The sequence below is a fragment of the Tenrec ecaudatus genome, chromosome 15, assembly GCF_050624435.1.
Source record: "Tenrec ecaudatus isolate mTenEca1 chromosome 15, mTenEca1.hap1, whole genome shotgun sequence".
Classification (NCBI taxonomy): domain Eukaryota; kingdom Metazoa; phylum Chordata; class Mammalia; order Afrosoricida; family Tenrecidae; genus Tenrec; species Tenrec ecaudatus.
Window position 1 is genome coordinate 2,491,906 of NC_134544.1, and position 15,055 is coordinate 2,506,960.

The 15,055-nt window shown below is 57.2% G+C and overlaps 1 protein-coding gene across 6 annotated transcripts in view; it reads left to right on the forward strand.

Moving 5' to 3' along the window:
- ZNF516 (zinc finger protein 516) overlaps positions 1 to 9,858 on the forward strand; it is an 86,171-nt gene extending 76,313 nt beyond the window's left edge. For 4 of the 6 annotated variants that reach the window (XM_075533110.1, XM_075533111.1, XM_075533108.1 and 1 more), the window contains exons 4-6: positions 3,827 to 3,931; positions 4,457 to 4,524; positions 6,390 to 9,858. In XM_075533110.1, the coding sequence (XP_075389225.1) occupies positions 3,827 to 3,931; positions 4,457 to 4,524; positions 6,390 to 6,449 (233 nt within the window). In that variant the 3' untranslated portion in view covers positions 6,450 to 9,858. The remainder of the gene's footprint in view (positions 1 to 3,826; positions 3,932 to 4,456; positions 4,525 to 6,389) is intronic. The other 2 variants (XM_075533112.1, XM_075533113.1) reach the window with 2 other exon arrangements.
- Positions 9,859 to 15,055: the final 5,197 nt, after the last annotated feature.

The following is a 15,055-nucleotide window of genomic DNA, read 5'->3' on the forward strand; positions in this document are numbered from 1 at the left end:
TGGTTGACTGGGAGACGCCACCTCAAGAGATTTGTACCAAGAAACCCCGCCAGACAGGAAGGGCAGGCGTGACCTGGACATGATTACCACACTTCCCACGGAGTACCCCAGGGGCCCGGGTTCTACCGTCGTTCATCCAGGCTGGGCCGCTTGGGAACAGCCGTGGTGGCAACACACTAAGGCCTGTGTGTGCCCACGCGTGGCCAACCTCGACTGCGAGAAAATGCGGTGTCAGAGTAAAATATGGGTGTCGCGGTGACGATGGGATTGGACCTTGATGCAGTGGGATCCTGGCTGTGGGACCTGGGGCAGGGTGGTACAGTGGACGCCGCAGGGGTGGGGTGCCCCTGTTTCTCTCCACTTCTTCCTGGACATCTTGGCATAAGTGGGTTTCAAAGTCAGAGGGTCGTGGTGTCTGCTGGCCTGTTCGAATGGCTGTGTGACCTGTGTGTCATTCTGCCCATCTGGTCACTGGGACGAAGCCTCCTTTACCACAGTGGGCAAGTGCCCCTGCGTAAAGAGAGGGAGAAAGTGTGGAGAAACACGTGTGGACAAATGTGCAAGTCAGTGTGATGGTGGTGATGAGTGTGTGTGTGTGTGTGTGTGTGTGTGTACCTGAGCGTGGCTGTGGGTGAGCCTTTGTGAGTGCTGTGGACATGCGTGTGTATGGATGACTGGATGTTGGGGGGTGTGTGCACGCGTGTGGGTTTGTTGTAGTTGTGTGACACAACAGAAGGACCCCCGCCCCCGCCACCGTGCTCAGTCGTCCCCGTGCTGTGCGACTGCTGTTGGGGCCACAGGGTCAGTCCATCTCCTTGAGGTTGTTCCTTTACCCCGCCTCCCCTTCAGCAAACATGATGTTCTCCAGGGACCGGTCTTTGCTGATGTGTCCACGTACGTTAGACACAATCTCGCCATCCTTGCCTCCGAGGAGCACTGTGGCCATCCTTCTTTCCAGCCAGATCGGTTTGTCCTTGCAGCAGTGTGTAGTTCTCTCCAGGTCCTTCTCCAGCGTCAGAGTCCAAACACGTCCATCTTTTTCGGTCCTCCTTACTCAGCATGTGACTTTCACATGCACATGAGGTAACAGGAAGTGCCATGACGGGTCAGGTGCACCGTAGTCCTTAAAATAACAATCTTGCTTTTGCTTTCCCTAAAGAGGTCTTGTGCAGCAGGTTTACCTAGTGCAGCGGGTCTTTGGATCTCTCGACTGCTGCTTCTGTGCCATGGATTGTGGATGGATGCACTATCCGTGGCAGGTCCACCCTTCCCGCTGTTGATCATGACATTGTCTGTTGGTGCAGCGGGGAGGATTTGGGTTTTCTTGGCATGGAGTTGCGCCCCACACTGCAGGCTGCAGTCCTCCATCTTCAGCAAGCAAGGCTGGGCCACCTGCCTTTCCCACGTTGTTAATAATCAGCTTTCCTCCGATCCTGATGCCACGCTTGTTTGGTTTTTCATATAATCCAGCTTTTCTGATGATTTTCCCGGCATACAGATTGAATCGGTGTGCATGCGTGTGAGATCTGTCTGAGTGTGTACAGCATCTGAGTGTGTGAACATGAATGGGACTTTGTGTGTAAGAGCTTGCAGTGTTGCACACACAACTCAGGGCAGTGTGGACGGTAGATGGATGGCCAGCCTTCTCTGCTCCTGAGTGTGCACGTGGGTGCCTGGGATCATGTGCGGAGGGCGTGTATTGAGAACACCCAGAGGGCGTGCACACGAGGAAGCAGAATCCAGGTGACGTCCACAGGAACACCAGTGGGCAGTCACTCTTTGCCCAGAGCTGATGGTGGTGGCAAACGCCTTTCACGCTCACCATGCCATGACTGACAGTTGTTCACCTGGCCCGTGGGGTGCAAGGGCTCCCCCACCCTCCCTGGGCCCTGACTGTCCTATGGAGGCTAGGGAGAGGCAGCGGGTAGCCCTGGTGACAGCTGTCAGGAAGGTTCTTCATGAGCATCTCACTGCTGTTTTGTGGAGAGTCTGCTCAGCAGATCAGGGCCCCATCCCTCCTGTTCTGGATGCTCCTTCGGGGGCACTGGCCCCGCCCACCCCATCTCTGCTCACCTGCATTCACCCACACTCCGGCTGCCCCTCCTTGCGGTCTCACGGGGACACTTGTGAGCCCAGCACCGCTGCAAGGTCATGTGTGTGCTTCGAGAAGGGGGTTTCAGGAGCTACTTTCTGCTCAGGGGTTCAGAGCCTCTGGAAATTGCCTCGGGGCCTCCAGGCGTGTCCAGTCTTCTGGGCTTCTGAGGGCCAAAGTGACCTTGATTCTGCCAGTACATAGGACCCGTCCTGCAAGTTGCCTGCCTGACCTTTCTGTCTTTCCAGACACCGTGTTCAGATGAGGGCAGGAGAAGCTGAAATGACGTGGGCTGGTCCAGTCACTCGGCTGAGGCTCGCTCTGCATTCCTGCCCCTGGGTGGCTGGCAACCCTCCCGCCTCCCCCCTTAGGTGCAGAAACACTCAGCCACAGAGAGGGTGTGTCAAAAGACACATCACTCGGAACTAACATTCCCACCCCCCACCCGCCCGTGGATCGGACTCACAGCAGCTGTGCTGGCCTGGGTTGATTAGAGAAACTCATCTGGAGACATTCATGTGTGTAAGGGAGGACTTCCTATACAAGAGTAGTTGTATATCGAGAAATATCCCAGATCAAGTCCCTAAGTCTGATATTAGCCCATCTGTCGGTTACCCGTCTGTAAAGCCCTCTTCGGACTCTCAAACACATGCAGTGACGCCGAATGCAGGAGGATCACAGGCCAGTGGTGGTGGCGGCATCTTGGTGCTGGCAGAGCCTCCACGTGGCTCCTCCAGCTCCAGGGCTCTGGCTCCATCAGCATAGCTCCATCTGGCTTTTCAACAGGAAGATCAAGAACAGAGTGTGGGTCTGACCTCCAGCTCGCTGTCGATCTCCGCAGCGCCCTCAAAGGAGGTCTTTAAGCTGCAACCTGATTGACGGGCTAGGCTCCACCCCTTCATTCAAGTTGACAGAAGATTATTGACCTGCCGCAGGAGGGCGGGGGTTCTGGGTTGGATGTCTCTTGGGAGGGGGCAGCCCTGTCCTCCTCCTGTGCACGGTACCTTCAGGTCCACCTTTCAGGTGTCTGGTTCTGAGTCCCACTGTGTGTTGGTGAAGCAGAGCTGGGCTGCCTCTGCATCCCACTGCTGGTGAGCGCAGGCTCTTCTTCAGAGAGAACGCGCTGAGATGGGCAGATGTCAGCCAGCACGGGTGCACTGGGCAAGCCCATGCTGCTCACATGGCAGCCGGGTGGTTCCAGCCACCTGTGGTGCCTGGGAGAGGGCCGTGGCCATCAACTTCCATGGTGACAAGGCCCAGAAGGCTCCACCCATCAGGCTTGCTGAGAGTGGGGGCTACTCCTGTCACACAGAGACCTGTATCTTCTGTTGAGTACAGTTGGGGGTTGGGAGCATGAGTACAAGACGAGGCAGAGGTAGGGTCCCGGGTGAGAAACACCGTGTGGCTGGCGGGGTGATGGTGTCAGGGTAAGGCACAATGGCCTGAGAGACCTGGCACCCTGAACCATCGGTCAATGCCATGCTGGCTAGACTCGGGGACAGGGCTGCTTACCTGTGCCCAGGCCGGGCAGGGACCCCTGACTAGCACCCGGGACAGCAGCTGCTTTCTTCTATCTGATGGGGACAGGGGCCGTGGCCGACACCACGAACAGATAGCTCAGGATGATTGATACGTCCTTGAGCTGCATGCGGCCTGTCACCAGACCCGGGACTGACACTCTGGGTGACGCTCTCCCCTGCCCCCCCCCCCATTCCCCCCACGCTGTCACCGCAGGGACACTCCGCCTGCAGGCCTGCCAGGGAGACCTCCAGTGTGCTCAGTGCGGGAAGCACTTCACCCAGCCCAGCCACCTCAGGGCCCACGCCAGGGCGCACGCAGGTATGGCCACCCCGTACGTCCCTAGCCCGGGTGGGCGTGGGTTCCCAGGGCTGAGACCTGGACAGTCGAAGACAAGGTTTGCTGCTGGCCCCACACCAGCGGAACCCAGGAAGGGGGACTAGAGGGTCGGCCCTCTTGAAGCCAAAGGCTGAAAACCTTCCCTGGCCACCCTGCCCTGTTAGGTGTGTTTTCCACCTGGCTGGCTGAGGTGTCCTGGGAGGCCAGTCTCCTCAGATGAGGAGGCTCAGTATGTCACAGCACACCAGGGTGCCCCCCCTCCCGTCCTCTACCTCGTGGGTGCCGCCTGGGCCCAGAGCTCAGGACGTCCTGTAGAACCCAGCTCCCATGACAGTGCCCACCACTACCTGTCGGGCGGAGGCTGTGCACCACAGACTGCAGGGCCGAGCAGTCATGGCAGCACCAGGCCCCGGAAGTTGTCAGAGTGGAGGGCAGGGGTCCTGAGCGTCCGTTGCCACCACACTGCCCTGACGGCCCGCTTTCCTCTCCCTGCCCTTGTACCCACAGTGCTGCTGGAGTCTAATGGGCTCCGAGCTACTGACGTTCATGCTGCCTCGCCCGACGCCCCCAAACAAGTAGGTGTCCCCATGGGTGGATGTTGGGGGTGGGGGGCGTGACGCTGCTGGTCCCCCAACAGGTGGGTGTGTGGCCCCTGCACTGCTGCCAGCATTGGCTGGGAGGAGTGTGTCTAGAAGGAGGCTGTAAGGATGGAAAATGTTACAAGTGGTGTTTACCAAGCCCCGTGGGAGGGAGGGAGGGAGGGAGGGAGGGAGGGGGACTTCAGCCTGTCCTTTGCGATCCGGCCTGGCTGGGGGCCACCGGTGCAGGAGTCCTGGCTCGGTGCCTGGGCCTGCTGGCGTGCGGTGGCCGTGTGTACGGAGACATCACATGTGTTCACTGTCCTGTGGCTGTGTACTGCGGTCACACACAGTGTGACGGGGCCTCTGGGGTGCTCTTTGGGGGATTCTCTGGGCTGCCTACTGTGCCCTTGCTGTGCTCCTCAAGGTTGGCACACGGCTCTCAGCCTGAGGCCTCAGAAGGGCCTAAGACCAAGTTCCCTCCCCTTCGCCAACTGAGGAAGACGGGTCAGTCACCAGCTACAGCGAGTTCCCTCTGAGCCTGAACGTCAACTGCGCCCAGCGCCCAGGGTCGATTCCCACTCAGAACAGGCTGCTCTGGGGGTCCTGAGGCCGAAGCTCTTTAGTGGGACAGACAACCCCTACTTCCTCCCGTGGGACTGCCGGTGGCGTTGAACCACCAACCTTTGGTGAGAAGCCCAATGGTTAGCCCAGTGGGCCGCCAGGCCTCCTGAGGCATTGGGCTAGAGTGTCCAAAAATGGGTGAGCCCCGGGGCCTCCCAGGCCTGGTGAGCTCTTTCAGAGGAGGGGGCCGTTGAAAACCGGGGCACGCAGGCTGCTGGTAGGCAGGGCCACCACGACCGGGCAGACCTCACTTGTCCCATGTGGGCGTGGGGTGATGGCAGTCCTCAGGATTTGGGTTCTGATAGCAAGGAGCCCAGAGGCCAGCAGTGTGGACCTAGCCGACTGCTCGAGGCAGAGACAATTAGGCACCTGCTCCCGTAAAGGGGAAGGAAACCCTGTGGGGCTGGTCGCCGCTGTCACGTGGAATGTGGGGCCCCTGCTCAGGTGTGGGCACTTGCATCCTGGCGTCCCTCTGTTTGCCGGGCCCTCAGAGACCCCCGTGTGGTATGTCTCTGTCTTAAGTCAGCTGCACACGGCGTTTGAGCTCTCGTTGGCATGAGACCCTTTTCATGACCGTTCCACACTTTCTGGGACTGCCTCGAGCCGCCCAGCAGGGCGCCGTGTCTGTCATGAGATTTGAGTGGCCATGTTACTCAACGTCCTTCAGGTTGGGTGTCCTGCTCTGATGCTGAGTACTGTGGTCGTCATGGGCAGCAGGGTCTGCAAGGGGCCCAAGACTGCGCATGGGGCCGCATGCGTCCCAGCGCCCATTGCTCTGGGAAGTTCCAGGGCTTCGACGTTTGTGGGAAAGTGGAATTAAGTACAAGACAATGGTTGTGTTTCTCTAACGGTTTGAAGCCTCCCCGTATGCCGGGTAATGGAGTTGCTGGATAATGGGGTGCCCATTGCTGGTTTCTGAACCATTGCTGCCACTCGCTGCTGCTGCTGCTGGGTCAGCTGGGCCTCATGGGGACCCCGGGGATGCAGCATTGACCTGCCCCATGGGGATCCCAAGGCTGTGGGCCGTCAGAAGCAGACCTCTAGTCTTTTCTCTGGAGGCACCTCTGGCAGTTGGGACTGTTAACCTTGGCTAGCTGCCAGCCTCTAGGGATTCTTGCCCCTTCCTCTGTAGGGTGGCCGGGCACTCTGTATCTCCCTCCTGGGGCTGGGCGAGAGGGCAGGTCGGGGCGGCTCTGCAGAAATGAACTCTCTCTGCTTGTGTCCCTTCTGTCCCGCAGGGGAGAGTCCATCCTAAGGCAGAACCCATCGAATCAGTGCCTCTCAGAAAGGGGACCTAGAGACGCGTGTCCAGCGCCTGCCAGGCCCCTCCGACAGCCGCCGACTGGCCGGCAGCAGCCGCCCTCCACCCCCGTGACCTCACGGAAACCGAGCAGATACCTCGTGTCCTGGAGCAGGACACAGGGAGACCAGAGGGAGACGCTGCCCTGGCCCGGGCCATATGTGCAGAGCGCCCGCACCCGCCTGGCACCAAGGAGGGATTCGAGATGAGCGTGAGATACTGGGAAAACGAGACCGTGGACAGGACCGAGCACAGGCATGCGCGGAGCTGCGTCTGGCCCCTGTGCTCAGAGCGCAACCCGGACAAGGATGTCAGCGCCAGCAGCGTGGGGTGGGGACTTGACAGCACCACTGCCCAGCCTGGGCCCCCAGGGCACCCGTGTCCGAGGACCAGGCTGGGGCTGGGGCGGGCTGTCCCCGCCACACCTTTTCCCCGAGGGGGAAACTCACCTGGGGGTGGGTGGGTGGGTGGGAGCTTGGATTCTGCTTCTGTCAAGAAAACTGAGTGAACACTACGCGGGCAGGCTTCTCTGCTTACTCTCAGGGCCTTTTGTACCAGGGCTACTTCTGCAGATGGCCCCCGGCCTGCCTGTGCCCTCCCTGCAGGGGACCTGGAGCGGCTGGCCGGGGGCCCTGGTCACTAGGGTGCTCGTTCTCCGGAGCCTTCTGCCCCCTCCCCGCAGCCAGGAGCACCTTCTGCTTGGGCCCAGGGACTGTCAGAAAAGGTCCCCTGGCTGGTGCGGGGGTGGCCGTGGTTGTGGGGCTGGGGGGACACTGCTTTATATACCTCTTCCTCATGACGCTTCTCAATGCAAGGCTTTTGCTGTCTGTGCGGTGGGGCTGGGGGCGGGGGAGGCCTGTGAGGAAGGATCTTGAATGACGTGGGCGCGCAGTGGCAGCTGTGGATGCCGCGTCCCGCCGGCCGGGAGCTCCCTGAGGCGCTCCGACTTTGCACATGTGATTTATGCATTTTACCAAACAAGTTACTGCTGCCTTGAATGAAGATGTTCCGTGGGATGTTTTTGCGAAAGCTTTACTCGGCTTCTTCTCTTTTTCCTTTTTTTTAAGTGACATTTTGTAAAGGCAGGAAGTGGATTAAAGCAAGCATGCTAAATATATTTTTCAAAAAGGAAAAAAAGCAATAATTTTACATGTACAGAGATTAACCTTTAATACTGCAAGAGCAACTGTTTACTTAAACTACAGTCATGGATTAGCGTGGGGTTTGTAGCCCAGGGGCTTCTGATATAAAGACTTCGTTGTTTAAACACAGGCGTGCGCGCGCACACGCCCACCCTGAAGCGTGGTGTCCCTGTTCTAATGACTTGTTGAATTACATTATTATTATAATTATCGTCGTTTTCGTTAGTTAATGTTTGGTTCTGGATTATACTTGTGACTGAGTTTAAATCACTCGATGGTTCCATGTACTTTGCTACACTTGCAAGTGATGCAGCCTCAGTGGCTGGCTCATCCCTCTCTCTCCCCGATCTACTTTTTTTGACACAAAGTTTGCCCCTGCTGTCAGCGAGCTGCTGCAGGGGCTTCTCTGAGAGAGCCGGCTTGTAGCCTTGCTGCCCACATTCCTGTGCTGGCCTCTCTGGTTGACTCGGAGTGCCCATCTCCACGTGGCCCCAAAGTGGTCTTTTCTGGTTTGCTGGATTTTTCTTTCCCTGCCTGAAGGTACCACGTGGTCACCGTTGGGGCACCTTCAGGCGAGAGTCACCCTGTCCTGCATGTCCCCCTTCTGTCCTGGTTATTCAACCTGGCCCCCAAGCCACACGAAGGTCCAGCCTGCCTTTGCAATGGCAAGACTGACCTGGGGAAACCCAGCTGGACCCTGGGTGTGGGGTGAGATGCCCTGCTGACTGGGCTCTAGGGCCCCACCCCCAGAAAACACCACCCCACCCCGGCTGAAAGGCTGTTTTGACCAACTCAGGACACTCCCACCCAACCCCCGCCTGCCCTGGGCACTGCCTTCCTCTAGGGTGTGCCCCTCCAAGGTTGGGGTGGCTTGTGTGGGTCTTGAGCCTGGTCTCTGCTTGGCCGACCTACGTAAGATGGTCTGTGCTTTCTTATTTATTTAGCCGATATGTTTTGACTTTATTTTGGAATGATCAGTTCCACGTGAGACACTCCTGTGACCCATGCGTGACTGTCCCACTTTCTACTACCTCTGCAGCCTGCGGTTTCCTCCTTTCTTACCGGGTCTTTACAGTGTTGCCTCTCCTGTCACCGTCACCTGGACAGTAAAGGGTCTGTGTGCCCACCCCACCCCCGCAGCTTCTCTGGTCCCTCCCGGCCCCACCCCGAGCTCCTCCCCATCGGAAGCCATGCCCGCGCCGAGCTGCGCAGAGCTGTTCTCGGGCAGGGCTTCACTCACAGTCCATAAGCTGAAGAATGAGCGTTGAAACAAACCCGGAAAATCATGGGTCCAGCACCTTCTCCGGGAGATTTCCTGCAGCCCCGCTGCCGTCGGGCCTGGTCCTGGGAGGCTGCGCTCTGGGCTGGGCGTCACAAGACAGAGTGGTCACCTTCTTATGATGACGTTTGTCTGTTGTCCTCCACAGGAGAGGCAACCCCAGTATTTATTTATTGTCTCTACGCCCAGGAAGACAAATTTCTGAGAAGGCCGGTGCTCAGGTGCCACTCTGCCACCACGGTGCTTCCCTGGTGTCGGGGAGCGTGGCCGGCGTGGATAGGCACATGCTTGAAGCATGCAGCACACATATGCAGAAGCCACGGCTCACGCCTCTGGAGGACTGTGGGTACAGCCAGGAGCTGGTCTTGCTGCGTGGGCTGGATGCCCCTCGGAGGTAGGTGGACACGGTGCTACCTGGATCTGCCACGGCTGCCCGTCTACAACAAGACGCACCTTCCGGAGGTTCGGCGACTGTGACACGGGAGGGGCTCCATCTGCCTCACTCCTCCCTGCCCCCTTCCAGACGCTCCAGGACCACCCTTTGGCTATACTGCTTTGACTTGGGCGAGTTCTCATCGCGGAACGCACTGTTGGCTGCAAACAGAAAATCTCCCACGGCGCCTGACACGGGCCAAGGGTTCAGCAGGTTCCTAGGTCCGAGTGGGCCAAGGGCTGCCCGCATGGCCCCTGCTGGATACCGGCCCACTGAGCCACCTGTCACCCAGCGTCAGGTGTGCACCCCTCACCCACCCCTCATGCGCCTCCGAGGCAGTGAAAGTACAAGAGACCGTAGAGTTTGTATTTCCTTTTTTTTTTTTTAAGATACAGTTTATAACATTATATTTTGTACTCTTTATATTAGAATTTGTAACTAGATGGATGTATTTAACTCTCTGGAAAAAGTCATTCAATGCTCCAGCTGTGTGATAAAAAGATATTTAGATAAAACATATTCTATTGGAATTTGAAATAAATAAAAAAACCTCTTGGAGTTCTTGAAACGTGTAAGGAATACCCCCCGGTGCCCCATTCAGAAGAAGTGGTTTAAACTGCTGGAACCAAAGGTGTGCGCGCACAGACACAGGCACGCATGCATTCATTCTCCCTGGCCACCCCCACCCCTGTACCCCCACCCAGGATGGAAAAGTGACCGAACACAAAGTGTAAGGATTTCAGGAGGATCCACCAAGGTTATTAGAAAAAGAGGCCAAGGTGGTAACATTGGCGTTTCCCCTTCGTATAAGTGAGTTCATGGGAGGCGGCATAACCGCCTCATCTTGGCCTGCCACAGCATGTGCTCCATGGTGCCCCACCCAGAACGGGGGGACAGGGCCGCAGGGACCCCAGACTGCCGGACGTGGAGGGATGGTTCACGGAGCTGCCAGGCCAGCACGGAGGGCACTGAGCACATCAAATGCATGAAGTGGACTCGGTTAAAGGACAGGGTCGAAGCCCACACTCAGGGGCATTATGTCCACAGGCATGTCCACATTTGGGGAGACACAAGTCCCTGAATCTGGCTTTCCAAGGAGGGATGGGGGGCACCAAGTCACACCCCTGGTGTCTGGTGGAGTTGGCATGGCCAGCAGAAATGGGGGTTAGAGAGCGATGGGTCCTACCCTCCAGGTGTCTCCTCCATCAGCCCAGGTTGAGACGTGGATGTCTGGGTCTTCTCTGGTGGGCAGCTGGGAGTTAGGATCCAGGAGAGCCCTGGAGGTGGTCTGGCCACATGTGGGGTGGCCATCAGCATAGCCCGACTGCAGTTCGAAGCCACCAGCTGCTCTGCCAAAGACCGGGCTTTCTGCTCCCAGAAGCAGTTACCGTCTCAGAAAACCCACAGGGGAGGCGCTTGGAATTGGCATCGCCTGGATGGCAGTGCACCTTGATTAAGAACGGAGAAGCCACAGTCCACGATTTTTATTTGGTTTTAATCATTTTATTGGGGGACTCTCACAAATCTTAGACATCCATCATTTGATTGTATTAAGCACACTTGTACATTGGTTGCCATCAGCATCTCCAAATCATTTCTTTCTACTTGGGCCGGCCCTTGGTATCACCCCCTGTGCCAGCCCTGGAAGGCTACAGGAACTCCAGCCCCTTAGCATCTCCACCCCTCCTGTCCCCAAGCCAGAAGGACACTGTGCTGAGCCTGTGCTGCTCTTAAGTCCACCCAGCCCCAGTGGGCACTCTGCTGAAGTCCACTTCCGGTGGGTGACCCCCAGGGTGCCTGAAATAACGGTGGTGGAGCTTCCAGCCCAGGCCACCAGCTCCGAGTGAGTCATTGAAGAAGGGCAGAGGGTGTTTATACAGCACCTTATCACCCCCTCCTTATCGTGCCGCTTGAAAACATGCCTGGGCATCCAGCAAACTCACTGCCGGCAAGTGGATTCTGACCAGTCTCAACTGAAAAGGTCAACGTTCTAGTTTCGAGAGTGCTCCGAGGAAGGGAACGCTGTGACCTCTTCCATGTGGAGGATCCCAGGTGGCTCGGTGGTCAAGTGGTCGGCCCCAAAGGTCAGTGGTTTGGAAATCACCAGGGGGCTTCTGACCGTGAAGGTGGCAGCCTGGGCACCTCAGGAGGCAGGTCTCTGACCTGTGGGGTCCTGATGAGTCAGAAGTAACTGGGAGGGCAGTGGGGGTGGGTTTCCAACCCTGCCCTTGTCACCATCCTCATCCTGGTCCTCATGGCTGATAGAGAACAGCCGGGGTAGGGGGTGGGTCCCGAGGCAGCCAGGTGGTAAGTAAGGGGGTGGGGGTGGGGTGGAGGCCACAAGAGAAGGAATTGATTTTTTTTGTTTTTCAATTGAGGAAGATGATGTGGGATTCTCGTTCCAAGGACACCTTTTTAAAAGACTTTGCTGTGAATCGGGTGAAGGTGAAGAGCGCTTTCCCATTGGGCAGTTCACAAGCTTCTGTGTCCGTGCTGGCTGCAGCAGCTCCCCAGGGCCCCGTGCTCCCGGGCCTGCCCTTTCTGCCCTCGGAGCTGGCTTCTTGGCTACCTGCTGTGCTTTGGGTCTCCAGTGGTTCTTTTGGAGCCTGGTGGTGCTGCCACTCACGCACTGTCAGCAAGTGGATTCTGACGCATGGCAACCCTTTAGTACTACAGCTGCTCATGGGGTTCCCATGGCTGTAAGTACTCGTGTCCTCAGGGGTCGGTGGTTGGTTCTGACCCATCTCGACCCCACGCACACAGAAGGAAGCACTGCCCGGTCCTGCGCCGGCCTCACAGTAGTTCCTGTGCTCGAGCCCATTGATGAAGTGCGTCAATCCACTTTGTACGTGGCCTTCCCGTTTTCCGCTGCCCCGTCCACTTTACCAGGCATGATGTCATGCTCCAGCCACCGATCCCTCCTGACAGCATGTACATTTTCATGGGAACAGACAGCTTCATCCTTCTCCCATGGACCCGCTGGTGGATTTGAACCAATCTTTGGGCTAGCAGCAACCCAGCGCGTAATTACGACAGCACCGGGCTCTGTATTTACAGCCGTGGAAACCTGAGTCAGGGTTAAATGGATGGCAATAGGTTTGAGATTTGGTTGATGACTGAAGGGGTGCATCCCCCTGACAGACCTGACTCTAGTTTGGCTGAAAGCTGAGTCCCCCGGGTGTGTTCAGTCCAGGGCTTGAAGGGTGGGGAAGGGCTGTGGTCTCTAGGGATTTTGCCCATTTCTGCTCACGATGTCATGGCATAGCCTATCGGCTGAACGCAAGAGCTTCGGATAAAACTTGCCCACCCAGACTGCCCGCAATGCTGGCTTCTTAAGGACCAGGCCACCTGCGTTGTATTGTGCCCAGACTTATCAATAAAAATGCTACACTCAGGTCGGAGGTGTTATGCCCAACCTGCCCCCCACCCTCAGCCCTGCCACCATCCCTGGGCATCCTGCAGGGATGCCTGCAGCCCTGGGGCCTTTGCTTCCTGAAGAGCAGCATGGGGAAACCAGTAGTCCTGGGACAGGGAGGCGAATCAGGAGAGAGTAGCCCTTTATGAAGAAAGACTGCCCACGATGCGCGGACACTGGCCCCATTTGCACGGGCTACCTGAGAAATCACACCCGAAGACCGAAAACGTCTGCGCTGAGCCAAACTGCAAAGCTCTGGCCAGTAGGAGTCAAGATCAGTGGGAGGGGCCACAGGGGCAATGTGAAGATTAACTAGGCCAGCGAGAGGGCTCAAAGGGTTACTAGGAAGAGTCACTGGGATGGTGGGAGGAGTCACAGGACCAGTGGGAGGAGCTACAGGGCCAGTGGGGGTGGGCACAGCCAGTGGGAGGAATCATAGAGCTAGTGGGAGGGGTCGCACGGCCAGTAGGAGACATCACTGGGGCAGAGGGAAGAGCTACAGAACCAGTGGGCGGGGTCCTGGACAATCCTGGGAGGAGGCTCCCAGAGCTCTGTTCAGGTTTTCAGGGTGCGGTCCTGGAAGCTTCGCACAGGCATGGTTGTAGCCCTGCTCTGTCTGGTCTCCCCCACAGCCTCCGGTCACTGAGGTGGTTGGGGTTTCACACAAGGGCAGTGGCCTCAGCGATCCACTCGGTGAGAGCGCAGTCTGTCTGCTCCGCCCCTTGGTCAGGCCTGCTGATGGCAGGTGGGCAGAGGGACGCGTGCTCCTGGGCCCCCCAGGGAGCAGGTACAGGGTGGTGTCTCCTTCAGAGCAACGTGGGCTGTGGGCATGTAGATGCGGAGAGGTCAGGGATTTCGGAGAGTCAGGGCAGGGCACACGCCACCAGGACCAGGTGGTGCCTGGCTGTAACTTTGATGGGCAGTTAGTTACCCAGAGATGACCATGTGACCTTACACCTTTGCCGGCTTGATGATATGTAGGAAGGGCCAATATGGCATCAAAGACATGCCCGTGGGGCTTGAGTGGCAGTTGGAGGCTCTGTGGGGACCCTGGATCACCAGGGCCACCTGGCCCTTGTCCAAGTCCCAGGGTTCCTTGGGTCGATTTCACACCCTATCAAACACTCCCTTGATAGCCTGTGGGCACATGCAGGGCACAGCACCCTGGAAAAGCACAGCGTCTTTAATCCCATGCACCCACTGACTTTGTGCACCCACCCTGTCGTGGGTCGGAATCGACTCGATGGCAGCGGGTTTGGGTTTTGTTAAGTAAAAGGTGCTCTGGCAGCACTGTGGGCCAGGTATTAAGCAGAATATCAGCAGTTCAAATCCTCCAGCTACCTGGCAGTAGGAAGATGAGGCTGTCTGGGCCTGGTGAGATTCACAATCTCGGGAACCCCAGGGAGCAGTTCTGCCTGTCCTTGGGCGGGGTCACGATGAGCCACAATCGACTGCCTGGTAGTGGGTTTAGCACAGGTGAACAGCTGTTCCCTGCCCCGGGATACCAAAGCAGTTGGTGCCTCCAGCTTCCTGGCAGTGGTGGGACCCGGACTTCCCCACCTGAGGCCTGCCTGGACCTGGGGAGGAGCCCCCCACTGTATTCTCAGCCTGTTTTGGGTCATCAGGTCTGACTGGAGAGAGGGATGGGCAGCTCCTCCGCAAAGTGGGACTTGTCTGGAGGGTCTAGAGCAGTGGTTCTCAAACTGTGGGTTGCGACCACTTTGGGGGGTCACCTAAAATCCTTGGAAAGCACATATTTCTGATGGTCTTAGGAACTGAGATACAGCTCCTCTTTCTGTCTCCAGGCGGGTCTGCCTACATGCAGATACACCCACATACAAGTACCCGCATGAAGACGGTTACCCATGCTACACCATGCTTCAAGACAAAATTTCATTTATTTGTCATTAGAAATACATATTTCACAATATATAATTACATATTGTTTTGTGATGAATCGCTATGTTTAAATTATGTTCTGTTTGTAACAATGAAAATACATCCTGCATATCAGATATTTACATGACGATTCATAACAGTAGCAAAATGACAGTGATGAAGTAGCAACAAAAATTCTTTTATGGTTGGGGGTTCCCCACAACAGGAGGAACTGCTTAAAGGGTGGCAGCATTAGGAAGGTTGAGAACTGCTGGTCTAGAGGGATGGAATGCAGAACCAAAGAGGGAACCAGAACCTGTTGCAAAACATCAGGTCTGCTAACAAACGCCCAGAGGGGCAGGCTGCTCCGTCAGCCTCAGCCCAAAGGCACTCAGCTCCCCTTCCCTGGCTCAGCAAGCCCAACTCCCCCAGTTAAGTGCCCAGAGGCACTCTACCC